Consider the following 26,882-nt stretch of genomic DNA (forward strand, 5'->3'; position numbering starts at 1 on the left):
ACATACCTAAGGCATACAACATCAGGCAGGAGCAAACTGACCACTTTTTAAACACAAATATTCGTATTTTTATTATAAATAACATTATGATCCTCATTTTCTTCATATTTGCACCAAATACGTGTCCAAAAGCTGAAGTCTAATTTTTTTTTGCCTGTTTTCCTCCTCTTGGGCTTGTGATTTACAAATTCTTTTAATGTACCTGGCAGAAAGTGGCCAATCATTGTGTCATTAACCGGCGTCGTACTTCTCAAACTGAACAAGCTGCATGCAGGCAACAAACTGGGAGAGAGAAAAAAAATCAGGCCCGAGTTCAGCCCTGTTACCAGGCCCGAGTTCAGCCTTGTTACCAGGCCCGTGTTCAGCCTGGATACCAGGCCCGTGTTCAGCCCTGTTACCAGGCCCAAGTTCAGCCCTGTTACCAGGCCCATGTTCAGCCTGGATACCAGGCCCGTGTTCAGCCCTGTTACCAGGCCCGAGTTCAGCCTTGTTACCAGGCCCGTGTTCAGCCTGGATACCAGCCCTAACCCAATGCCCGTTGTGATCACGGACAGAAACCAGAAGCTCAGGCACATAGAGGAGGATAACATCAGGTGCAATTCTGGGATTTAGAGAGAGCGGTGTGAGGTGGGATGGGGGGGGGGGGGGCGGGGGGAGGGTGAAGGGGAGGGAGGAAATCCCTCCTACAAAAATTTTGTAAGAGACATGTGCTCCTTCTCTCACCCAGGGATTGCAACTCACGTCTACCGCACCTCGGTTCAACCTATCAGCGCTCTGACTGCTTCTCCCCAGGCCCAAATTACAAAATCCAGCACGTACAAAAAGGCACAGTTGCCCTTCTACGTTTGGAATCTGCGCTCATTGATTGAGTTTTGTGTACAAAATCCAGCTTTGAAGGCTTGGCACTCAAGGTAGAAATGGACCACAATAGGAGGAATCTTGGGAACTTACACAGCCGGCGGGGAGCCAAGCCAACCAGAGATTGGGGTGCAAGCTGTCAGGACCACGGGCTCAGACGCCAAGAGTTTTCTCAGAGCCGCTTCCTGCTCAGCCACAGTCACTTTGCTGGAAGTGGGGCAGGAGGCCCCAGTTATGTGCTTCAATGGGGTTTCCCACCGCACTTGTGTCGAAGGCACGGTGGTGAAGCGGGAGCAGCTCCGAGGAAATTCCTGGCCATAAAGCTACCCTTAATGGGTAAGCGCTCGGATACTGGGGACCTTGACTTGAGACTTAAGGTGGGGGGGGGGGCTAATTTTCCGAGTTCGCACTATTGATGGAGCCTCACCTGCTGATCACACAGGTCAGAAATCCCGGGCTCGCTGCCCACGATTCTCTATTCGATTGATGGGCAAAAGTTCGTGGACGTTGTGCCCACGATGCACAGGCAGCGGGCAAGGGAAATTGTCCCTATGAAGTCCTTCCAGTGAAATACAAACGCAGCGAATCACTACACTAGAACCAAAAAGGAAAAGCTGGGAATGCTGGAGACTGGAAATCGAAGCAGGAACTGCAGGAAGCACAGGATGGGTTAACACTTTGGGAGGAGCCCTAACATGGTCATTAGCTTTGATGAAGACCCAAATCGCTAGCCTATCTCGCTCGGACTCCTGCAGGGGCTTTGAGCAAGTTTATCCAGTGCCTAGTGGAACCGCACAGACTAGGAAGGTCCCAATCTGAGCTGAGTTATCTGAGTGGTGGTAGAGGTGCTACAATTGCGTTCAGTGGCCCTAGAAGAGGAAAAAAGAAAATCAGTCATGGTTCCTGATCGTTATTAAGCAGTGTCGGGAATGGTGGCATAGTGCTTATGTTGCTGGACCAATAACCCAGAAGCCTGGACTAATGAGCTAGTTAGATGTGAGTTCAAATGCCACCATGGCAGCTGGGGAATTTAAATTCAGTTGATTAAATAAATCTGGCATATGCATCAGCAGCAGGATCCCTGGCTGATTCTCCCCCTTCCCGATGCCATGGAGTCTTAAGGCCAATTATGGTGCTGTGGTTAAGGTCCCCTAACTTATCAATGACCATGAAACTACCGGATTGTCGTAAAAACCCATCTGGTTCACTAATGTCCTTTAGGGAAGGAAATCTGCTATCGTTACCTGGTCTGGCCTATATGTGACTCCAGACCCACAGCAATGTGGTTGACTCTTAATTGTCCTCTGAAATGGCCTAGCAAGCCACTCAGTTGTAACAAACCACTACGAGAAACAATACTAAGCACGGACGGACCACACGGCATCAACCTAGGCACCGGCTTAGGACACAACAATGGCACACCCAGCCCAGTCAACTCTGCAAAGTCCTCCTCACTGACATCTGGGGATGTGTGCCAAAATTGGGAGAGCTGTCCTACAGACAGTTATATTCACAGAATCATACCTTTCTGCCAAAGTCCCAGATTCCTCCATCACCATCCCAAAGGTGGTGGCACAGTGGTATACAGTCGGGAGGGAGTGGCCCAGTGACTCTGGACCCCATGAAGTCACATTGCTTCAGGTCAAGCATGGGCAAGCAAACCTCCTGCTGATTACCACCTACCGCCCTCTCTCAGCTGATGAATCAGTACTCCTCCATGTTGAACACCACTTGGAAGAAGCACTGAGGGAAGCAAGGGCACAGAATGTACTCTGGGTGGGGGACTTCAGTGTCCATCACCAGGAGTGGCTCGGAGCACTGACCGAGCTGGCCGTGTCCCGAAGGACATAGTTGCCAGACTGAGCCTGCGACAGGTGGTGAGAGAACCAACACGAGGGACAAACCTACTTGACCTCATCTTCACCAATCTACCTGTCGCAGATGCATCTGTCCATGATAGCATTGGTAGCAGTGACCACCGCACAGTCATTGTGGAGACGAAGTCCCGTCTTCTCACTGAGGACACCCTCCATCGTGTTGTGAGGCACGACCGCTGTGATAAATGGGATAGATTCAGAACAGGTGCAGCAGCTCAAAACTGGGCATCCATGAGATGCTGTGGGCCATCAGCAGCAGTAGAATTGTATTCCACCACAATCTGTAACCTAATGGCCTGGCATATCCCTCACTCTACCATTACCGTCAAGCCAGGGGACAATCCCTGGTTCAATAAGGAGTGTAGAAGAGTATGCCAGGAGCAGCACCAGGCATACCTAAAAATGAGATGTCAACCTGGGGAAGCTGCAACACAGGACTACATGCATCCTAAACAGTGGAAGCAGCATGCTATAGACAGAGCTAAGCGATCCCACAATCAACAGATCAGATCAAAGCTCTGCAGTCCTGCCACATCCAGTCGTGAATGGCGGTGGACCATTAAACAACTAACGGGAGGAGGAGGCTTCATGAATATCCCCATCCTCAATGATGGCGGAGCCCAGCACGCGAGTGCAAAAGACAATGCTGAAGCGTTTGCAACCATCTTCAGCCAGAAGTGCCGAGTGGATCATCCACATCGGCCACCTCCTGAGGTCTCCACCATCACAGAAGCCAGTATTCAGCCCACTCACTCCACAATTCACTCCACGTGATATCAAGAAACAGCTGAGCGCACTGGATACAGCAAAGGCTTTGGGCCCCGACAACATCCCGGCTGGCGTGCTGAAGACCCGTGCTCCAGAACTAGCTGCGCCTCTAACCTAGATATTCCAGTACAGCTACAATACTGGCATCTTTCCGACAATGTGGAAAACTGCCCAGGTATGTCCTATCCACAGAAAGCAGGACAATCCAATCCTGCCAATTACCGCCCCATCAGTCTACTCTCAATCATCAGCAAAGTGTTAGAAGGTGTCGTTGACAGTGCTATCAAGCGGCACTTACTCACTAATAACCTGCTCACTGATGCTCAGTTTGGGTTCTGCCAGGACCTTTCAGCTCCTGACCTCATTACAGTCTTGGTCCAAACATGGACAAAAGAGCTGAATTCCAGAGGTGAGGTGAGAGTGACTGCCCTTGACATCAAGGCAGCATTTGACCTAGTGTGGCATCAAGGAGCCCTAGTAAAATTGAAGTCAATGGGGATCAGGGGGGAAACTCTCCACTGGCTGGAATCATACTGAGCACAAAGGAAGATGGTTGTAGTTGTTGGAGATCAATCATCTCAGCCCCAGGATATCACTGCAGGAGTTCCTCAGGGCAGTGTCCTATGCCCAACTATCTTCAGCTGCTTCATCAATGACCTTCTCTCCATCATAAGGCGGGGACGTTCGCTGATGACTGCACAGTGTTCAGTGCCATTCGCAACTCCTCAGATAATGAAGCAGTCCATGCCCGCATACAAGAAGACCTGGATGACATTCAGGCTTGGGCTGCTAAGTGGCAAGTAACATTTGTACCACACAAGTGCCAGGCAATGACTATCTCCAACAAGTGAGAGTCTAACCACTGCCCTTGCCATTCAACGGCATTACCACCACCAATATCTTGGGAGTCACCATTGACCAGATAATTAACTGGACCAGCCACATAAATACTGTGGCAACAAGAGCAGGTCAGAGGCTGGGAATTCTGTGGCGAGTGTCTCACCTTCTGACTCCCCAAAGCCTTTCCACCATCTACAAGGCACAAGTCAGGAGTGTTGCCTGGATGAGTGCAGCTCCAACAACACTCAAGAAGCTCGACACCATCCAGGACAAAGCAGCCCGCTTGATTGGCACCCCATCCACCACCTTAAACATTCACTCCCTCCACCATCAGCGTACCGTGGCTGCAGTGTGTATCATCTACAAGATGCACTGCAGCAACTCGCCAAGGCTTCTTCGGCAGCACCTCCCAAACCCGTGACCTTTACCACGTAGAAGGGAACACCATCACCTTCAAGTTCCCCTCCAAGTTACACATCATCCTGACTTGGAAATATATCACCATTCCTTCATCGTCGCTGGTTCAAAATCATGCAATCCCACCCTAACAGCACTGTGGGAGTACCTTCACCACACGGACTGCAGTGGTTCAAGAAGGCGGACTCACCACCACCTTCTCAAGGGCAATTAATGATGGGCAATGCCTTACCAGCGACGCCCACATCCCAGAAACAAATAAAACAAAACGCTTGTCAATTCAACGCCCATCCTATTCTCCTCAGATGATGATCGGACTTCTCTGCAGTTCCAGCATTTTCTGTTTACTTGACTTCACTAAAACATAAGCTAGGTATCACTCATTTCTCATTAATCACATTATCGCATCTTCTTCATTATGCTTTTCAGCCCTGGTGATGTTCTGCAATATGGGCTTTGGCGCTTATTTATTTATTGGCCCGTATTATTGTATTTCTTACTTTGGTTTCCTGGAATGTTGTCTTCCAAGGACACACGCCAACATTCAACGAGGTTCAAAACAAGTCATCAGGCATGTTGTTCACACAGTCCTGAAGGCATTGCCACAGATTGCTGGTTGGCAAACGCCCAACATTGTATAGTGTTCAAGTTCAAGGAGGATGCCGTTCCAGCACCTTGAACCATATGGGAATCCTTCACAAGCAACTTATGCTTCACAGGAGATCACATGGCTTTCTGGTGGGGTGGGGTGGGATGTATTTCTATTGTGATCCACAAAGCATCACAGCTGTGTGGGACAGGTTGGATGGACCAGTGGGCCTGTTCCTGTCCATCAGACGACCTACCATTTCCCAAACAGACATGTTGCTAAAGTGCTTCTGGAGAATGTCCTGTGAGAGCATTGATCCAAAGCGCCATCAGTGAAGTGAAGGTGCAGTGTACAACGCCAGAAGATGAACTCCCTCTCATAAGATATGAGCAGCAGGTTACAAATTACACAGCCAAAGACCAGTTGTCTTCTGCTGAAGTACTCTGACCAGATGGGGGTGTATCCACTGTTCGATGTATTTTCTGTCAAAACATAGTGGTTTGTTCTTGTGGATTCTGGTGTGAGCAACGTCTAGCAGGTCAACTCTGCGGCAATTGGGTGAGCTATTGGGGAAGGAACTGAGAACCCCACACTTCTTGAGTAAGCAACATTTTTCAATCTGAGCTCACAGAAAACCTTCTGAATCGCCCCCAAAACCGGCCCAGAATTGCAACGACATCTGCGCTTCTTATACTGCTGGATGATGCAATCCACTTTAGATCAAGTCGCCTTCATGCAAAACCGATCTGATCTCGTCCTGTTGCAGTAATACTAAAGTAGGATTTACTTGGGAGACTCTACTGTACAGTGTAGACATTCTGCAGATTTGTGAATGAATGAATTTACTTCTCAGATGTCCTGAAAGTCTCGCCAAACTGCAGTGAGTGGTCACAAACAGTGATTTAAAAAAAAAAAATTTTTAAGTTGAATATTTAAATCTGCTGTAGATGAATTTTCAATGATTAGCAAAATGGCCTCCAACCGGGTTCTGCGGGCTAACTTCTCCTCATTGTTACCATCTCAGGGACACATACTTCAGCCACTCCTATACCACGACTTTTTTGTTTTACCTCAGTTTCTCTTCTACTCTATTCAATTCTGCACTGCGGCCCTCGGTCCTTAACGCAGGTAAATCACATTGGAAAACCTGAATGGCAAAGTAAATACCTGGATACCCTTCCCTGTCAAACATTCGGTGAAAGTCGCACACCTGAACTGTTCAATGAGTCCACTGCACGAATGCTGCGACGCTGTTATAGGACCGGGTATAGTCTTCATATCAACTTTAACTGGGACTGTAGTACACGCAACTCAGTGCAGTAGGTTTTCTTGGAAGCTCACAGGTTAAATTCCACGTTGCGCAATTTGACCTTAATTTTCAGGTTTCCGTGACGCTTCCCAAATACACAGTACACATACCATGCTTATCAGTTATGTAATCGTACCTTGTAACCTTTAATGATGCCGTTGTGGGACTCGGGAGGAGGAGGCTCCCAGCTGACCACAATGCTGTCATTCCTACTTTCTGTCGTTGCAATGATAACACTGTGAGGAGGAGCATCCGGTACTAAACATGAAACACAAGAGATGGCAGATTAACAGCAAATACCAAGCACCCACATCTAAGCTCCAGCATTAAAGATCTCACTTCTATCCATAAAATATTGTAATGGTTTAGGAAAGGAGCTGTACCAGATGTGAGAGGGATGTACTGCCGGCCCCATTTGAAAGGATACGGTTCTACTCCAGTGTTTCACTAGCATTTACTCAAGGGCCTCAATACTGAACAAAGACAGCTCACCACCACCTTCTCAAGGGCAACATGGGATGGGCAACATTGTCAGCGATGGCCACATCCCGAGAATAAATAATGTTTAAAAATGTAATGCTTGAGGGTCATTCTCAGGAAGGCTCCAAAACACTAACATTGAATGTTGTCCATACCCACATCTCCACACGTGGTGACTAATGTTCCTAATTTTATTTTGTACTGAGCGGGGCACGAACTCCTTTGAGCGCAACCGTTTCGTCCGTGGGCAAACTTTACACCAACAACAACAAAGTTTACACCAACAACAACCACTTAAAAGCATTTATATACAGTAATGCCATATTGCCAGCCCACCATCTCAAATCATGAGACAATCAGACAAGGTTCTGACGTAAGAAAACTACTAGGCTCTTTATCTAAGCGTTAAACAAAGCTTTAATCAACAGCTTTACAACATGGAGGTCTAGTTGTGTCCTTCACTAGTTCCCGTTAAGAATGTCCTGCGCAAGCTGGGCCCGTGCCCGAGTATTTATACTCTCCCTGGACAGTGCCACCCGTAGGCCGCTCAGTATTATTTCATAAGTCTTTCTTTCATGAATGACTGATTCAGGTCAGGTTCTATACAAGTTTAACATAACTTCTCTGCTTTTGAATTCTATTCCTCTAGAAATGAGCCCCCAGTGCTTTATTTGCACTTTTATGACTTTTTTAACCTGCGTTGCTACTTTTAATAATTTGTGAATCTATAACCCTGGATCCCTTTGCACCTCTATTCCATCTAGACTCTTATTTCCTAAGGAGTAGGTGGCCTCCTTATTCCTCCTACCAAAAATACACCACCTCACACTTATCTATATGGAAATTAATTTGTCATTTACACGCCCATTCTGCAACTTTGTTTACGGTAAAATTAACATCACTTTCCCGTATTTTTTTCTCGCTTTTAACAATTTTCCGAAATTTAAAAAAAAATCATATTTTTGTTTCTGACAAAGGCAGCCTTTGTTGCCCCCCCAGGCTGTTTGAATTCTTCAGCAGACAGATGTGCTAATTGGGTTGGCCTGTTGAAAGTGAGGTGCCTCAACATTTCGAGAAATATAAACCGGACGCCAGAATTCTGATTTTCAAAAGCAAGCTCCAGTTTTCCCCACTTTTTATGTTATTAGGGTTTTTATGAACTTTCATCGGCAACAAGACTAAGTGGGAAAAATTCGGTATCGGCCATTTTGTGGGGCACTAATATTGTCCGGGTACAAGGTTTAGCACCCGCCGCTAATTATCGCCTCCGACTGCAAAATTCACCTCTGGAGGTGATTTGAACGCTAAATCAGGCGCTACTCACCTCTCTTAAGGCGCAAACGTCTGCGAGCGAGGCGCTACCTCAGAACGCTACCGAAGCTCAGGCGATGTCCGTTACCATGGAAGCCAGACTGGCGCCGTCCAGTTCTTAAAGGGGAGGGGCCATCTTGCTGGCCAGCCATTCCCTGCTCATTGCAGCCTTGAATCTCGGCCTGGAGGGACCTCAAAAGCAATTGTGTTGGAAGCACTAATGAATAGGCCCAGGGAAAGAGCTCGGCACTTAGGAACCACAAAAGTGGTGCTGAGGGCCAAAACTCCTTAGGACAGCATTAAAACCAAAAATGTTGCTGACAAGAAAAGGCAGGAAGCACCCGCCTTTAAATAGCGCTCCCCCAGCCCCTTCCCAACTTGAAAACGTTCCCATCTACCTGTCATTCCTAGCGGCAGTGGGCGTGACTCAATATCCGGTCTGGAGCGCTACCGGGGCGTTGCACACTTGACTGACGTCACGATCTATGGGCGCAGGAGATCGTGGCGGTATTGTTTAGCGCTGCCACAAAACGACTGGTCAATTTCGCGAGCGGCACTAAAATCGTCACATTCGGGCGCTCAGTTCCTAGCGCCCCATTAGCGCCCTCTGGAGGTGCTAATGGGAGGCACTAACCAACCGAATTTTTCCCCCTAAAATCATAAATCCACCCCCGGTGCAATATTGGATTTAGTAAAAAGTAGCAAATAAAAGTAAGTTAAACTTGTGTTAATCGTTCTTCTTCCTTCTGCTAAAATGCTTCCTTGCTTCACCTAATGATTGAAAGCCTGATCTTACAAACCCATCTGCAGCAGGATCGTTTTATTTTAAAAATCGGATTCACGTACAACTCAAAATTCACACAAACTCGTTTCTCATTTCCTCTCCTAAAACACGTCACTACCATCTGACAGCAACAAAATCCCTTCTTACTCACCTGTTGCGGGTAAAACTCGGCGACTCACTCACCTGTAACAGGTTTAAGATGATGAGCTGCACGCGGTTATCTACCGCTCTCTCCCACCGATTTTTAAAGCTTCGCCCAGCCCCTATAGCGGTGGCCGGCTGCACTGAGCTGGCCCCGCTCCGAAAGGACCCGCTCTGGAATGACCCCGTGGGGAGCGCAGAGTATGTGTAACACAAGCCCCTGGAACCGTGGCGCCAAAGGAGAAGGAAGGAGACATAAGAACATAAGAAATAGGAACAGAAGTCGGCCATACGGCCCCTCGAGCCTGCTCCACCTTTCAATAAGATCATGGCTGATCATCGACCTCAACTCCACTTTCCCGCCCGATCTACATATCCCTTGATTCCCCTCATCACCATGGCAACCGGCTGAGCGCGGCTCCTCTACAGCTTCTGCCTGCAGCACGTGGAACCTCTCAGAGGCCGACACAACCAACCCCACACCCACTCTCTTATCATGTGGCCGCTGCCCCAACTCTTGCAACTTTCCAATTGGGATCGGCTCCGAGGTCGCAAGACTTGCAAACGACTCTGTCTGCGTTCCGGGCCATTGTGTATTGGGCCCCCTCCCCCTGCTCCAGTTGTCCGGCAGTCCAGTTCTCTGCGCGGCATTTAATTTGAAGTGCGCACGAGCTCTGGGACGTATGCGCGGCCGCTCAGCTTAGAGGGAGCAGTGGTGGTGAGCTCCTGATATCAGTGGCTGAGTGCATGCCAACAATCTGCCCACAGGAATGGGGAACAAACCCTATCGGACTGATATTTCTGCTAAAATTATGGGTCCTGTAGCTTTAATCTTCACTTGCTCTGTAGATACTGGGATAACCCCACTTTCTTACAGAACTGTCTTGCTTTCTCTGCACGAGAAGTCAAATGGACAGCTCGAGTGATATACCACAACCATGCTTAGAAAGCCAGACACATGGAAAGAAAGAACTTGCATCAATTTGCACGGCGAAAATTCAAATGCAATGTGATGATGACCAGATAATCTGTTTTTGCGATGTTGGTTGAGGGAGAACTCCCCTGCTCTTCTTTGAATAGTGCCATGGGATCTTTTAAGTCCACCTGAGAGGGGAGACGGGGCCTCAGTTTAACTTCTCAGCCAAAAAAGGCACCTCTGACAGTACTGCATTGAAGAGTCAGCCTAGATGTTGTGCTCAAGTGTCTGGAGTGGGACTAGAACACACAACCTTCTGACGCAGAATCGAGAGTGCTACCCACTGGGCCACGGCTGACACCTTATAGCAATGGGAGCTGCGGGGGACCACAGGAGATAGTCCACAAATAGCCCTGGCCCATATTACAAGTACCACTGTTCTAGCCCTCACACCACCTAGCCTTATCCCTTCGACCAGGTGCCTTTAGAACTCCAGTGAAACCCGTTGTAGGGAGTGTATTTGGATTTTCACAAGGCATTCGATAAGGTGCCACAGAAGAGGTTATTACACAAAATTAGGGCTCATGGGATTGGAGGTAATATATTAGCATGGATTGAGCATTGATTAATGGACAGAAAACAGAGAGTAGGAACAAACGGGTCATTTTGGGTTGGCAGGCTGTAACAAGTGGGGTACCGCAAGGATCAGTGCTCGGGCCTCAGCTATTTACAACCTATATCAATGACTTAGATGAGAGGACTGATGTAATGTATCCAAGTATGCTGATGATACAAAGTAAGGTGGGAAAGTAAGCTGTGAGGAGGACGCAAAGAGGCTGCAAAGGGATATAGACTGGTTAAGTGAGTGGGCAAGAACATGGCAGATGGAATATAATGTGGAGAAGTGTGAAGTTATCCACTTTGGTAGGAAAAATAGAAAAGCAGAATTCTTTTTAAATGATGAGAGACTGGGAAATGTTGGTATTCGGAGGGACCTGGGTGTCCTTGTACACAAATCACAGAAAGTTAACATGCATCTAGAAGATGCACGGCAGGAACTTGCCAAGGCTTCTTCAGCAGCACCTCCCAAACCCGCAATCTCTACCACCTAGAAGGACAATGGCAGCAGGCGCAAGGGAACACCACCACCTCCAAGTTCCCCTCCAAGTCACACACCATCCTGACTTGGAAGTTTATCGCCGTTCTTTCATCGTTGCTGGGTCAAAAATCCTGGAACTCCGCCCCCAACCCTAACAGCACTGTGGGAGTACCTTCACCACATGGACTGCAACGTTTCAAGAAGGCGGCTCACCACCACCTTCTCAAGGGCAACTAGGGATGGGCAATAAATGCTGGCCTTGCCAGCGACGCCCACATCCCATGAACGAATTAAAAAAAAAGATACAGCAAGCAATTAGGAAAGCAAATGGTATGTTAGCCTTTATTACAAAGGGATTGGAGTATAAGAGTAAAGAGTTTTACTACAATTATATAGGGCCTTGATTGGCTACACTTGGAGTAAAGTTTTGGTCCCCTTACCTAAGGAAGGATATACTTGCCTTAGAGGGAGTGCAACGAAGGTTCACTAGACTGATTCCTGGGATGAGGGGATTGTCCCACGAGGAAAGATTGAGTAGACTAGGCCTATATTCCCTAGAGTTTAGAAGAATGAGAGGTGATATCATCGAAACGTATAAAATTCTTAAAGGGCTTGACAGGGTAGATGCAGGGAGGATGTTTCCCCTGGCTGGGGAGTCTAGAACCAGGGGTCACAGACTCAGAATAAGGGGTCGGCCATTTATGAGCTGAGATGAGGAGAAATTTCTTCACTCAAACGGTTGTGAATCTTTGGAATTCTCTACCCCAGAGGGCTGTGGATGCTCAATCGTTGAGTATATTCATAGAAACATAGAGATAGGAACAGGAGTAGGCCATTCGGCCCTTCGAGCCTGCTCCGCCATTCAATGAGATCATGGCTGATCTTCGTCTGAGATCATAGCTGATCTTACCAGTTCAGTACCCCGTCCCCGCCTTTTCTCCGTAACCCTTAATCCCCTTAGCCTTCAGAAATATATCCAATTCTCTCTTGAAAATATTTATTGAATTAGCCTTCACAGCCCTCTGTGGCAGGGAATTCCACAGGCTCACCACTCTTTGAGTGAAGAAATTCTTCCTCATCTCTGTTTTAAATGATTTGCCCGCTATTTTTAGACTGTGGCCCCTGGTTCTGTGCTCCCCGGCCATTGGAAACATTCTCTCTGAATTCAGCCTGTCCAGGCCTGCCATAATTTTATATGTTTCGATGAGATCCCCTCTCAATCTTCTAAACTCCAGTGAGTACAAGCCCAAACTATTTAATCTCTCTTCGTAGGTCATTCCAGGTATCAGCCTGGTGAATCGCCGTTGCACTCTTTCCATGGCAAGAACATCCTTCCGCAGATGGGGCGACCAAAACTGTACACAATACTCCAGATGCGGTCTCACCAGCACCTTGTACAGCTGTAGTAAGGTATCCCTATTCCTATACTCGAACCCCCTTGATATGAAGGCCAACATACCATTTGCCTTCTTAATCGCCTGTTGCACCTGCATGCTCTCCTTCAGTGACTGGTGCACAAGAACACCCAGGTCCCTCTGCACTTCCCCATCTCCCAATCTATTGCCATTTAGATAATAATCTACCCTCCTGTTTTTACCCCCAAAGTGGATAACCTCGCATTTATCCACATTATAGTGCATCTGCCACGTATCCGCCCATTCCCCCAATTCAAGACCGAGATCGATTGATTTTTGGATACTAAGGGAATCAAGGGATATGGGGATAGTGTGGGAAGGTGGACTTGAGGTAGAAGATCAGCCATGATCTTATTGAATGGTGGAGCAGGCTCGATGGGCCAAGTGGCCGACTCCTGCTCCTATTTCTTATGTTCTTAATCTACTGGCATCATCTCTCACCTTCTTCGGGAACCCTTCCATGCTTTGTGTTGCTGTCTGGACTGTAGAACCTTCCGCTGTACGCCTGAACCTTGAACTCATACTTGTAGCCCCTTTTTAGAGTGATCAGCACTGCGTTCCGCTCGACGGGGCTGGCAACCTGCTGCTCCATCCATTCCATGCTCGGGGGCATCAGAGCACGAAAGAAAACATTAAATCCCTCGATGTGTTGAGACAGCGAAATAACCTGAAGAAGCCAGAAATAGGAGACAACAGTGAGTTTTGTGCAGATAAGTGAGCTCACACTCGGTCCCCTTTGACCACTGGCTTAAATGCATTACATCAAAGGGGAAAATTCAAGTGGAATGGCTGTGATTAGCAAGACTGAGTTGATCTTGCTCGGGGCAGCAGTAGGGGTCATCAATATCCCACAACTTCCAAGTCCTGATCCCTATCCTGCAACTCCGACTGGAAGCTGTCCATGTGTGGACATCATCTGATGTTACTTTAGCGTCCAACTGGTGAAATGGAATTGTATGTCACAGGGTGACCGGTTTAAGCAAGTATAGCTTCAGGCCTGAGTGCTAAAGCTCTCTGAAGCTGTTTGAGAAAGATGACCTGAACAACTGTTGGGAGAATACAAGGCCTTTCAGAAGATCCATGGTCAGTATTCTCAAGGCGGTGGCTGCCATTGTTGGGCAAGGGAACGCCTTTTCACTGTTGGCATCTAAGGGTGAATTTTACGATCGGGGCTCTTCGTGCAGATCGCAGCTCACGGGCATCGAATATCAAGAAATTGTAGACGGGCCTCCCACGATTTCCCAATACGCTCTCCCGGGTACAACTTGAGGCTCCATGCCAGGAATATGTTTATTAATATCAATGTTGAACATCAGGTTTGATGTGGATTAAAGCTCCCAAGTTAGCTACAGTAGGGTTGTAGGGATGATGGTGCAAGGCAAAACGGACCTTCCCTTTTGTTCTTTCCTCCCCATCCCCCTTTTTTTGTCTTTCAATTTCTCTTGCCTTCCCTCCTATCACAGACTTTCCCTTTTGTTCTTTCCTCTCCTCCCCCATTTCCCTGACCTGCTGAGTGTTTCCAGCATTTTCTGTTTTTATTTCAGGTTTGGTGAGCTGCAGGCGCAAATAGCCATTTGATAAATGTAGGGTTAAGATCCTGATACACTGTCTTAACAATCAACGTTCTAAGAGACTCCCTCAGAGGTCCCTCAAAGGCTCGATGGGTCAATAGACAATGTGGTACTGTATTAATCCACACAGATCAGGAAGGATGTGCTCAATCCACACTCTCAATTGGTTGATCCCACTGATGATGTTATTGAGAAATCAGCCAGGATTCTTGTTCCTGATGACTAGCCAGTGACCTGACTATGCTGGAGGATATTTGCATGCACATCTCTAGTAAGCAGGGCTGGGCTTGATAGGATGTTCTCCATGGATGAATAATCTACCACTGTCTAGGCTCACAGATGAAGAATGGCCACTTGGTTGAGGTACCAGATGGCTGCTGGCACTGAGTCAGAAGAGGAGAATGACATATTCATCGGCCACACTAATCATCCCGGTTACATCTGAGTTGAGAGTCAATTAATGCCAAATAATAATTGGGAGGCAGATCTTGACTTTGTGCGATAGTGTAAAACGGTTGATAGCAAGTCGGCAGCCCGTTTTATATCTCTCCCTATATTTATTTCCGTTGACTTGAATGGAAATAAAAAGCAGGAGTGATGTAAAACAGGCCTTTCCACCATCTACAAGGCACAAGTAAGGAGTGTGATGGAATACTCTCCACTTGCCTGGATGAGTGCAGCTCCAACAGCACTCAAGAAGCTCGACACCATCCAGGACAAAGCAGCCCGCTTGATTGGCACCCCATCCACCACCTTAAACATTCACTCCCTCCACCACCGGCATACCGTGGCTGCAGTGTGTACCATCCCCTTCCCTTTTGTTCTTTCCTCCCCTCCTCCCTTTCCCTGCCCCTACAGTTGCTTAAAAATCTGTTACATCTCTAACTTTTTCCAGTTCTGACGAAAGGCCATCGACCTGAAACGTTAACTCTGTTTCTCTCTCCACAGATGCTACCTGACCTGCTAAGTTGTTCCAGCATTTTCTGTTTTTATTTCAGATTTGGTGAGCTGCAGGCGCAAATAGCCACTTAAGAATATGATGTTGTGGCAATAACGGAGACCTGGCTCAAAAAAGGGGCAGGATTGGGTATTAAATATTCCTGGATATAAGGTGTTCAGGAAAGATAGGGAAGGAAAGGTAGGAGGTAGTGTGGCAGTATTGGTTAAGGAGAATGTTACAGTGCTGGAGAGGATGTCCTGGAGGGGTCAAGGACAGAATCTATATGGCTCGAGTTAAGAAATAATAGAGGTGTCATTGCACTACTAGGTGTATTTTATAGGCCCCCAACTAGTGGGAAAAATATGGAGGAGCAAATTCACAGAGAAATTACAGAGAGAAGCAAGAACTATAGAGTAGTGATAATGGGGGACTTCAACTATCCTAATATAAATACAAGTTGTTGTTGTTGTAGACTGGGATAGTAATAGTGTAAAGGGGAGAGACGCGGAAGAATTTCTGAAGTGTGTTCAGGACATTTTTCTTGATCAGTATGTTTCGGGCCCAATGAGGAAGGAGGCATTGCTGGATCTGGTTCTGGGGAATGAGGTAGGTCAAGTGGAGCAAGTGTCAGTAGGTGAACATTTAGGGAATAGTGATCATAGTATCATAAGGTTTAGATTAGCTGTGGAAAAGGCCAGGCAGCAATCTAGAGTAAAAATACTTAATAGGAGGAAGGCCAATTTCAGTTGGATGAGAACGGATCTGGCCCAGGTAAACTGGAATCAAAGATTGGCAGGCAAAACTGTAATGGAACAATGGGCTGCCTTTAAAGAGGAAATAGTTTGGGTATAGTCGAGGTACATTCCCACTAGGGGGAAAGGCAGGGCAAGTAAAGTCAGAGTTCCCTGAATGATGAAAGAGATAGAGAGTAAGATGAAGCAGACAAAGGGCGCGTATGACAGATGTCAGGTCGAGAATACATCTGAGAATCAGACTAAATATCGAAAGTTCAGAGAAGTGAAAAAGAAAATAAGAGGGGCAAAGAGAGGGTACGAGAATAGAATGGCAGCTAGCATAAAAGGTAATCCAAAAGTCCTCTATAGGCATATAAATAGTAAACGGGTAGTAAGAGGAGGGATGGGGCCGGTTCGGGACTAAAAAGGAGACCCAACATGGAGGCAGAGGGTATGGCTGAGGTGCTAATTGAGTTCTTTGCATCTGTCTTCAACAAGGATGCTGCCATAGACATAGTGAAGGAGGAGGTAGAGGAGACACTGGATGGGCTAAAAATTGATAAAGACGAGGTATGAGAAAGGCAGGCTGTACTTAAAGTAGATAAGTCACCAGGACCAGATGGGATGCACCCTAGGACGCTGAGGGAAGTGAAGGAAGAAATCACGGAGGTACTGGCCATAATCTTCCAATCCTCCTTGGAAATGGGGGTGGTGCCAGAGGATTGGAGAATTGCAAATGTTACACCCTTGTTCAAAAAAGGGTGTAAAGATAAACCCAGCAACTATAGGCCAGTCAGTTTAACCTTGCTGGTGGGGAAGCTTTTGGAGGCAATAGTCAAGGGCAAAATTAACAAGTCACTTGGACAAGTGTGGAATAATTAAGGAAAGCCAGCAAGGATTTGTTAAAGGCAAATCGTGTTTAACCAACTTGATCGAGTTTTTTGATGAGGTAACAGAGAGGGTTGATGAGGGCAATGCAGTTGACGTAGTGTAGATGGATTTCCAAAAGGCGTTCAACAAAGTGCCACACTATGGGCCAGAAATTCGCGGCCAAAGGCGTGAGTGCGCTCGGGGTACTCACGCATCTGGCCGTTGGAAATGCCGGCGTTCAGCATGAACAGCGCATGCGGGGAACGCCGGCATTTCCAGACCTCGAGCACGTGCGACTGCACAGGCAGCGCTTGCGCAGTGAACTTCGTAGATTTCATTCATGAAATCCGTGAGGGTAAGTCCTCAGAATTTACACTTGAAAAAAGCAAGTGTAAAGTGGTTCATTGGCTGCGGAGGAAGAAACATTTTATCGTGGAGCTTCTGAAATGCAATATTTTTGTTTGGGAAAGGGAGGGAAGTTATTTTAAGAAATTTTAAGTAAGTTTTAAAGTTAAAATTTTTTTTTTTTTAAAAGGGTTTTCAGAACGGTAGGTAGAAGGAGCAATTGTGGCTGTGTGAATGGAATGTGAGAATGAGTTATGTATGTATGTCCACATATATTCCTTTACGTATATGTATGTATGTTTTATATTCCTTTACTAATGTGTATGAATGTATGTTTTTAATTATGATTTTCCAATAAGTTACTTTCTCTGAAAGTCATAATTAAATAATACATTCATACACATAAGTAAAGGAATATATACATAACACGCAAAGGAATATATACAGACATACATACTTTCAGAAGCTCCACGATAATAAATATCTTCCTCCGCAGCCTCTGGAGCAACTGTACCCATGCTTTTTTCATGTGTAAGTTGTAATGACTTGACCTCACTGAAAGCATTAATGAAAGCGGCGAATTATACTGCGCACGCGCTGCCTGTGCAGTCGCACGCGTTCTGCCTCTGAACCCCTTCGTTCAGAGGACAGGAAATGCCGGTTTTCCCCACATGCACTGTGCATGCTGAAAACCGGCATTTCATCCAGCCAGATGCGTAAGTACCCCAACCGTACTCGCGCATTTGGAAGGGAATTACTGGGCCAACATTTTACATGTCAATAAAATGAAAAATTTAACAATTGCACGACTTGCCCCCTCGCATCTGCGACTGAGGGTCCAAGGAGGTGCATTGCGCAAGAGGTCATCATCGTACGTATCCTCACACTGTTCCCTTTGGGGAACTGTATGAAGTGGTGGAAGGATTTATGGCCGTGATTAACGCTCATTCCGTGACCGTAACCATCTTTGAACCAGCCATTAGGGTGGTTAGTCCTATGGCGGGAGGGTTTTACGGGCTCCCACAACCCATCTGAGGGGGGGGGCCACCAACACCCACGGACGCAAGTATCCCGCTGGATGTCCACCCAGAATTTAAAGTTGGAACTCCGACTCCACTTGCCGGGACTGTCTGGAGTGGGGTTCAAAACCCTACTCCTTCTGGCCCAGCGGCGGGGATGCTTACTGCTACGCAAAAGGCCCACTCCGCACAAAAGGTGACACCCATACGTTTCCTGCGCCTTTTCCCTCCCCGTGACTGGAGCCCTATGCTGCCATTTCACGTTGCTAATCGGATTGGGCCTTTGTCATAGCGGTAGGATCCCCGCCGCTGGGCCAGATCAGGGTAGGGTTTCGAACCCCGCTCCAGACAGTCCCGGCAAGTGGAGTCGGAGCTCCGGCTCTAAATTCTGGGTTGACATCCAGTGGGATATTTGCGTCCGTGGGTGTGGGTGGCCCCCCCTCCTTGTATAGCTTGTGGGAGCCCGTAAAACCCTCCCGCCATAGGACTAACCGCCCTAATGGCTGGTTCAAAGATGGTTACGGTCACGGAATGAGCATTAATCACGGCCATAAATCCTTCCACCACTTCATACAGTTCCCCAAAGGGAACAGTGTGAAGACACGTATGACGACGACATTGCTAAATAAATAAATGGAATTTAAAAAATTCTTTTAGGGCTTTTAAAAGTCTTTAAATTGCTTTAATTGTTTAAAACTACTTCAGATTACTCAAAATAATGTAAACATTTTAAAAAGTTTGTAAAAGTTACCAAAATCTTCAAAAAACTTCCAAAAACCTATTTAAACTGCTGCTTTGCATGTAAAAATGGTTAGCAGCTTGACAGAAACATTGGGGGCGTGTCCAGTGAAACTGAGACCTCAAGGGGCGTGTCTCACTTGCACTGCACGCTCCTGGCTTCGCGCTGGCTGCACTCCTGGGCGGCGTGACGTCATACGCTGCCCGGGATTCTTCTTCTGGAAACACCAATTCCAGGCGTCCCTGGAGCTGATCGGCAGTAGCGCGGGGTAAGTGTAAATACGGGGCTTGCACGCGCTGCAAGCCCCGTTCTGGAATTTCTGGCCCTATAGGTTACCAGCAAAGCTGAAGCCCATGGAATAAAAGGGACAGTGGCAGCATGGGTACGAAATTGGCTAAGTGACAGGAAACAGAGAGTAGTGGTGAACGGTTGTTTTTCGGACTGGAGGAAGGTATACAGTGGTGTTCCCCAGGGGACAGTTCTAGGACTGCTGCTTTTCTTGATATATATTAATGACTTGAATGTGGGTGTACAGGGCACAATTTCAAAATTTGCAGATGACACAAAACTTGGAAGTATAGTGAACAGTGAGGAGGATAGTGATCGACTTCAAGAAGACAATCGACAAGCTGCTGGAATGGGCGGACACGTGGCGGATGAAATTTAACGCAGAAAAGTGCAAAGTGATACATTTTGGTAGAAAGAATGTGGAGAGGAAATATAAACTAAAGGGTACAATCCTAAAGGGGGTGCATGAACAGAGAGACCTGGGGGTATATGTGCACAAATCGTTGAAGGTGGCGGGGCAGGTTGAGAAATCAGTTAAAAAAGCTTACCGGATACTGGGCTTCATAAATAGAGGCTAAATATAGGGTACAAATGCATGGAAATTATGATGAACCTGTATAAAACACTGGTTCGGCCTCAACTGGAGTCTTGTGTCCAATTCTGGGCACCGCTCTTTAGGAAGGATATGAAGGCCTTAGTGCAGAAAAGATTTACGAGAATGATTCCAGGGATGAGGGACATCAGTTACATGAATAGACTGGAGAAGCTGGGGTTTTTCTCCTTAGAGCAGAGAAGATTGAGAGGAGATTTGATAGAGGTGTTCAAAATCATGAGGGGTCTGGACAGAGTAGATAGAGAGAAACTGTTCCCATTGGCAGAAGGGTCAAGAACTGGAGGACACAAATTTAAGGTGATTGGCAGAAGAACCAAAGGCGACATGAGGAAAAACTTTTTTACTCAGCGAGTGGTTAGGATCTGGAAATGCACTGCCTGAAAGGGTGGTGGAGGCAGACTCAATCACGGCTTTCAAAAGGGAGTTCGATAAGTACCTGAAGGAAAAAAATTTGCAGGACTACGGGGATAGGGCAGGGCAGTGGGACTGGCTGAAGTGCTCTCGCAGAGAGCCGGCACAGGCTCGACGGGCCGAATGGCCTTCTTCCGTGCTGTAACCATTCTATGATTCTAATTCCAGCATCAGCAGTATTTTGCTTTTGTATCAGATATGGAGTGAGCCTAGTGGTAATCATGTATAGAGTAAGATAGTAACCGTTTGAAAGGTAGGGAGAAAGTGTGGATGCCCACCTTCCAGCGGAGATGAACATGTGAAGATGATGGAAGGACAGTAACGTTGTCGAGGTAAATCCGGACATCCAGCAGCTCCCGATGAGTATCTTTCTGCCTGTCTCTCTGACCAGTATCAAGAGCATCTGAAGGTAATAAAAGCAACACTTGAACTAGTAACAGCAGTGGAATCCATTGCAGACACGATAATCTATCTTTCTTTTTCAAATGCTGACCATTCTTGCTGCGTGTTTTCAGCACAACCAGTTTCGATTTCATACTCCTTTATTGCCTGTTGAATGAGGGATCATCGATTTTCAACATACAAAAATGGAGGACAGGGAAAGACCAGCCTATCCCATGCTGCCATAGCACAACTTATGCACACCATGAACCCATCCGTCCTTCTCCCCCCTCCCCTCCAAACAACCAGCCTTGCAATCTCCTGGGAGAGACAAAAAGAGGAAAATAACCCTAAGCTAATTTAGGGAAAAAGGAATTCTGAGGAATTCCTCTCTGATCCCTGAAAGCGGTCAAGCAAGTTCCAGGAGACCACAGTCACTGGAAGACAAATCCCCCAATACTCCACTTAACTTCTATATGCAGTCATGTCGGCCACAGTCAGGAACCTGTCCAGCTCCCTTTTTAAGGTTTATAGCAAATCTGAACTCGTTGCACGAGCCAGCAACTTGTTCCAAAGGTTGACACCTTTTGTGAAATGAAAAATCTGACATCTAACCTCTTTCTATGCTTACATAACTTACAGGTTCTCCCAGTCCTCCCTAATCTATCTAACTCAACCAGCCTATCCACATGGACTGAATCAAACTGTTTCATTATTTTAAAGACCTTAATCAAATCTCCTCAAAGTCTATGCTTTTCTAGAAATAAAAAAGCAGCAATTTAAGACTATCATGGTAACGACAACAACAACACTTGTATTTATATAGCGACTTTAATGTAGTAAAACGTCCCAAGGCGTTGCACAGGACTATTATAAGACAAAAAATTTGACACTAAGCCACATAAGGATAAATTAGGGCAGGTGACCAAAAGCTTGGTCAAAGAGGTAGGTTTTAAGGAGTGTCTTAAAGGAGGAAAGAGAGGTAGCGAGGCGGAGAGGTTTAGGCAGGGAATTCCAGAGCTTAGGGCCCAGGCAACAGAAGGCTCGGCCACCAATGGTTGAGCGATTATAATCAGGGATGCTCAAGAGGGCAGAATTAGAGGAGCGCAGATATCTCGGGGGGGTTGTGGGGCTGAAGGAGATTACAGAGATAGGGAAGGGCGAGGCCATGAAGGGATTTGAAAACAAGGATGAGAATTTTGAAATCGAGGCGCTGCTTAACCGGGAGCCAATGTAGGTCAGCGAGCACAGGGATGATGGGTGAACGGGACTTGGTGCGAGTTAGGACACGGGCAGCCGAGTTTTGGATCACCTCAAGTTTATGTAGGGTAGAATGTGGGAGGCCAGCCAGGAGTGCGTTGGAATAGTTAAGTCTAGAGGTAACAAAGGCATGGATGAGGGTTTCAGCAGCGGATGAGCTGAGGCAAGGGCGGAGACGGGTGATGTTACGGAGGTGGAAATAAGCGGTCTTAGTTATGCTGTGGATTTGTGGTCGGAAGCTCATTTCGGGGTCAAATATGACACCAAGGTTGCGAACAGTGTGGTTCAGCCTCAGACAGATGTTAGGGAGAGGGATGGAGTCAGTGGCTAGGGAACGGAGTTTGTGGCGTGGACCGAAAACAATGGCGTTGGCCTTCCCAATATTTAAATGGAGAAAATTTTTGCTCATCCAGAACTGGATGTTAGACAAGCAGTCTGACAATTTAGAGACCATGGAGGGGTTGAGAGAAGTGGTGGTGAGGTAGAGCTGGGTGTCATCAGCGTACATGTGGAAACTGACGCTGTGTTTTTGAATGATGTCACCAAGGGGCAACATGTAGATGAGAAATAGGAGGGGGTCAAGGACAGATCATTGGGGGACACCAGAGGTAACAATGCGGGAGCGGGAAGAGAAGCCGTTGCAGGTGATTCTCTGGTTACGATTAGATAGATAAGAATGGAACCAGGCGAGTGCAGTCCCACCCAGCTGGACAACAGTGGAGAGGCGTTGGAGAAGGATGGAGTGGTCAACCATGTCAAAGGCTGCAGACTAGTCAAGAAGGATGAGGAGGGATAGTTTACCTTTGTCACAATCACAAAGGATGTCATTTGTGACTTTGATGAGAGCCGTTTCGATACTGTGGCTAGGGTGGAAACCTGATTGGAGGGATTCAAACATGGAATTGCGGGAAAGATGGGCACGGATTTGGGAGGCGACAACACATTCAAGGACTTTGGAGAGGAAAGGGAGGTTGGAGATGGGGTGGTAGTTTGCAAGGACGGAGGGATCAGGGGTTGTTTTTTTTGAGGAGAGGGGTGATGATGGCAAATTTGAGGGAGAGGGGGACAGTACCCGAGGAGATAGAACCATTAACAAGGTCAGCTAACATGGGAGCCAGAAAAGGAAGTTGGGTGGTCAGCAGTTTTGTGGGAATAGGGTCTCATGGACAAGATGAGCGTGGAGAGGCCATATGGGGAGATCGGAGGGAAACTGGAGAAAGATGTGAGTTCAGGGCTAGGGCAGGGGGGACTTAGAGGAAGTTTGGCCCGGTGGGCTAGGGGAAGGAAGGGAAGTGGCAGAGGCAGCTGAACGGATGGTCTCAATTTTAGAGACAAAGAAGTCCATGAGCTCCTCACACTTGTTGTCGGAGGTGAGGGTGCAGGAGACGGGGGAGAGGGGTTTAAGAAGATGGTTAGCAGTAGAGAATAGGAACTGGGGTCTATCTTTGCATTCCAGAATTTTGGCAGACGAGAGCAGGACCAGATAATGCTTTATGTGGTCCAGCCAGATCTGGCGGTGAATGGCTAAACCAATTGTCCACCATATCCGTTCAAGTCTGCATCCCTTGGACTTAAGGGAGCGAAGATGAGGGCCGTACCAGGGGGATCGGCCAGGGTGAGAGAGAGTAATTGTTTTAATAGGGAATAGGGCATCAAAGTTGGTGGTGAGGGTGTGGTTGAACAGATCGGTAGCTGCAGAAATGTCGTGGTGAATGGAAGGCCAAAGACTGGACAGTTGGCATTTCATAAGTGCAGTCGTAAGAGAGTTGGGAGAGAGTTTTTTTCCAGGGATGGACACAGAAGGAAGTAGGGTTGTGGGGTTGGACAGGGGGTGGGGGTGGAGAGCGATACGAGGAAGTGGTCAGAGATGGCCTTATCGGCGATTGACCCGATGGGAGTAGCGAGGCCACGAGAGATGGCAAGGTCGAGGGGGTGGCCGTGAATATGGTTTGGGGAGTTCACATGGAGTGAGAGATTAAAGGAGGATAGGAGGCTAGTGAACTCAGAGGAGAGAGAGCATGATGAATTGAGGTGGAGGTTGAAATCACCAAGGATGAGAAGTCATTTGGTGCAGCGGCTGAGGGAGAACAGTGAAGATATCTCAGTAATAACATTTTTATGGTACTTGGGTGGGCGGTAGAGAACGAGAATTTTAAATGAGAGGCGAGAGGGGTGGAATAAGGTGAGATGCTCAAAGGAGGAGAAAGTGCCGGAGGATTAGAGGGACAGACCAAGGTGTGATTTGGTGATGAGAGCTACACCGCCACCACAGCGGTCTGAGCGGGGCAAGTGGCGGAAGGTATAGCCAAGCGGGGAGGCTTCATTTAAGGGTAAGGTGTCATCGCCCCTCAACCAAGTTTCCGTCAGGGCCATGATATCGATGCAGTCATCCACGATAAGCTCATGGATGGCAAGGGCCTTGTTCGCAAGTGAACGGACATTCTGGAGGGAGGTGCGGAGAGGGTCGGTGATGGCTGCCCCACTGCCAGCGTCCACAGGGTCAGTGCTGGGGTTGGGGGGGGGGGGATGAGTTGAATGGGGAGGAGATTGGCAAGATTTTCCCCCAGTGGGCGCGCTGGGCGGGAAGGTCGGCGAGAGAGCAGGATGGGAGAGTTGGGGTTGCTGCTCGTAAGGTGGCAGCAACGAGTGCCTCGATGGGCCCTTCGCAAGATGCCAAGAGAGGCACAGAGGGAAGCTGTGGGCTTATCTAAGAGGGAGTCAAGCCTGCGATGGCGGCAGGAGAGTTGGAAGGTCGAAGTGTAATGAAGGATTGGGGTAGGGATTTGGGAGGGCAGAGTATCCGAGAGAAGAGAGATGAAAGGAGGCATGACGACAGGACAGAGCAGTCAGGGAGGGAGATAGAGAGAAAAGGAAAAGAGGGGGAAAAAGTGGAAAAGTATTGAATGGCTCAGGTCCGGAGTGGCAGCCATGTGTGCACACGAATGGACATGGGAAAAGCTCAGGTTACATAGGCCTGATTAAATGTAGTAATGAATGGAATACATATTTCCTGGCTGCAGGGAATAGGTTCGAGACAATAGTTGGGAGACCAGAGTCAAAGTCAGGGGTCCCATGGAGGGACAAAGCCGACGTAAGCAGGATGGGGCCAGTATGGAGCATCGACGAACCGCTGTCCAAAGCAGGCGAGTGAAGTCCAGAAGCTATTTGAAGGGTAGAGAGTTCGAGGATGGTGGTTGTTGCCGTAGGAATGAGAGTCGGTAGCGATGCAGAAAGATGATGGTGAAATTGATGCAAGTTGGAGGTCACCGTAGGTCACAGCGGCGGAGAAAAAGTAAAACCACAGGCCAGCGACCAGCAAAGCTGAAAAGCGGTAGAACGAGTCCCCGACAGCAAGTGGGGCAGCAGCTGGTGCCTAGAAGCCAGCAGAGCTGAAAAACCAGTAGAACCAGTTCAGCAGAGCCGCAGTTTAAAGGTAAAAATCTTTTAGCAGCAAGAGACGGAGACGCAGCAGGTAAGTCTTACAGTGTAATCCAGTGCAGAAACGTAATGTAATCCAGTGTAGTTCAAAGCAGAAACGTAGTCTAGATGTCCAGAGAAATCCAGGAGATCGGAAACCAATTTGACAAAAGAATTCCGCAGTATAAGGCTTGAAGTGACTGCAAAACAGAGCAGTGCCACAGCTGCTGAGTCAAGCCGTGTTGTCTACGAAGTCCTGTCCGCGAGGAATCCAGGTGATGGAGGTCAAGTTTCAGCAGAGTTCCGGCAGCTGAAGGAGCTCGGTGAGAACAAAGACACGCCGGGCGATGGGCAGTGGGCTCTGCAGGGGGAGCTTTAAACTTGTAGTTTGAACTTGTAGTTTGGGCTGGAGTGTCTTCACTCTCACAGGCAGGGTATCTTAAGCAATGGAAGAAAGGAGGTTGGGGGAAGAAAGGGCAAAAGATGGCAATGGATGACCACGGATAGAGCCGAAGAGAAGGGCAGCTAAGGACCTTTAAACAGGGATCGTGGACTACAGGAAGCGGCAGGGGGAGGGACACACCCCAATCTACATCAAAGGGGCTGAGGTGGAGAGGGTTAGCAGCTTCAAATTCCTGGGTGTATTCATTACAGAGGACTTAACGTGGTCCAATCACATCGACGTCGTAACCAAGAAGGCATGCTAACGCCTGTTCTTCCTCAGGAGACTGAAGAAATTTGGAATGGCCCCTCAGATTCTCACCAACTTCTACCGGTGCACCATCGCGAGTATCCTGTCCGGCTGCATCACTACCTGGTATGGCAACTGCACCGCCACAGACCACAAGGCTCTACAGATGGTGGTGAAAGCAGCACAACATACTATAGGAATTAAACTACCTGCTGTGCAGGATATCTACCCCGAGAGGTGCCGGGGGAAGGCCCTGAGAATCATCAAAGACGCGAGCCACCCCAGCCACAACCTCTTCACCCTGCTCCCGTCCGGTAAGAGATATCGAAGCATACGGTCTCGTACCAGCAGGTTCGAAACAGCTTCTACCCCCAGGCCATAAGACTCATGAACGAATAATTTATTATTATTTATTACTGTTGTTTTATTTATTATTACTGTATTCCTATTAGTATTTTTATCATTGTTATGCCATGTTTATTCCAATGTTGGGAGGACTCGTAAAAATCAACATTTCATTGTGCAGTACACACATTTGCTGCATATATGACAAATAAAATTGAATTGAATTGAATTGAATTGAATTGAATCTAGTGGCCCACCTCTGAACCTTTTCCAGGGCCTCTAAGTCACCCAACATGTGAGGGGACCAAAACTGGACACAGTATTCTAAATGAGGCCTAGCCAAGGTCTTATACAAGGAAAGTATGGTATTTAATCGTACTGGCCAAATACTCTAGCACTGTATTTATTTTTGCAATAACCTCAGCACTGGTTGTGAACCTTCAGAGATTGATAT

General features: G+C 47.5%; 1 protein-coding gene across 2 annotated transcripts in view; it reads right to left on the minus strand.

The window, feature by feature from the left end:
- Window positions 1-26,882, minus strand: part of robo4 (roundabout, axon guidance receptor, homolog 4 (Drosophila)) — a 183,740-nt gene that overhangs the window by 63,568 nt on the left and 93,290 nt on the right. For both annotated transcript variants that reach the window (XM_085968075.1, XM_085968076.1), the window contains exons 7-9: window positions 20,613-20,737; window positions 13,246-13,471; window positions 6,795-6,916 (exon numbers count right to left, since the gene is read on the minus strand). In XM_085968075.1, coding sequence (XP_085824201.1) covers window positions 6,795-6,916; window positions 13,246-13,471; window positions 20,613-20,737 — 473 coding nt within the window. The remainder of the gene's footprint in view (window positions 1-6,794; window positions 6,917-13,245; window positions 13,472-20,612; window positions 20,738-26,882) is intronic.

Source organism: Somniosus microcephalus, chromosome 26 (assembly GCF_052327205.1).
Source record: "Somniosus microcephalus isolate GS21.2 chromosome 26, FLI_Smic_1.0, whole genome shotgun sequence".
Lineage (NCBI taxonomy): Eukaryota > Metazoa > Chordata > Chondrichthyes > Squaliformes > Somniosidae > Somniosus > Somniosus microcephalus.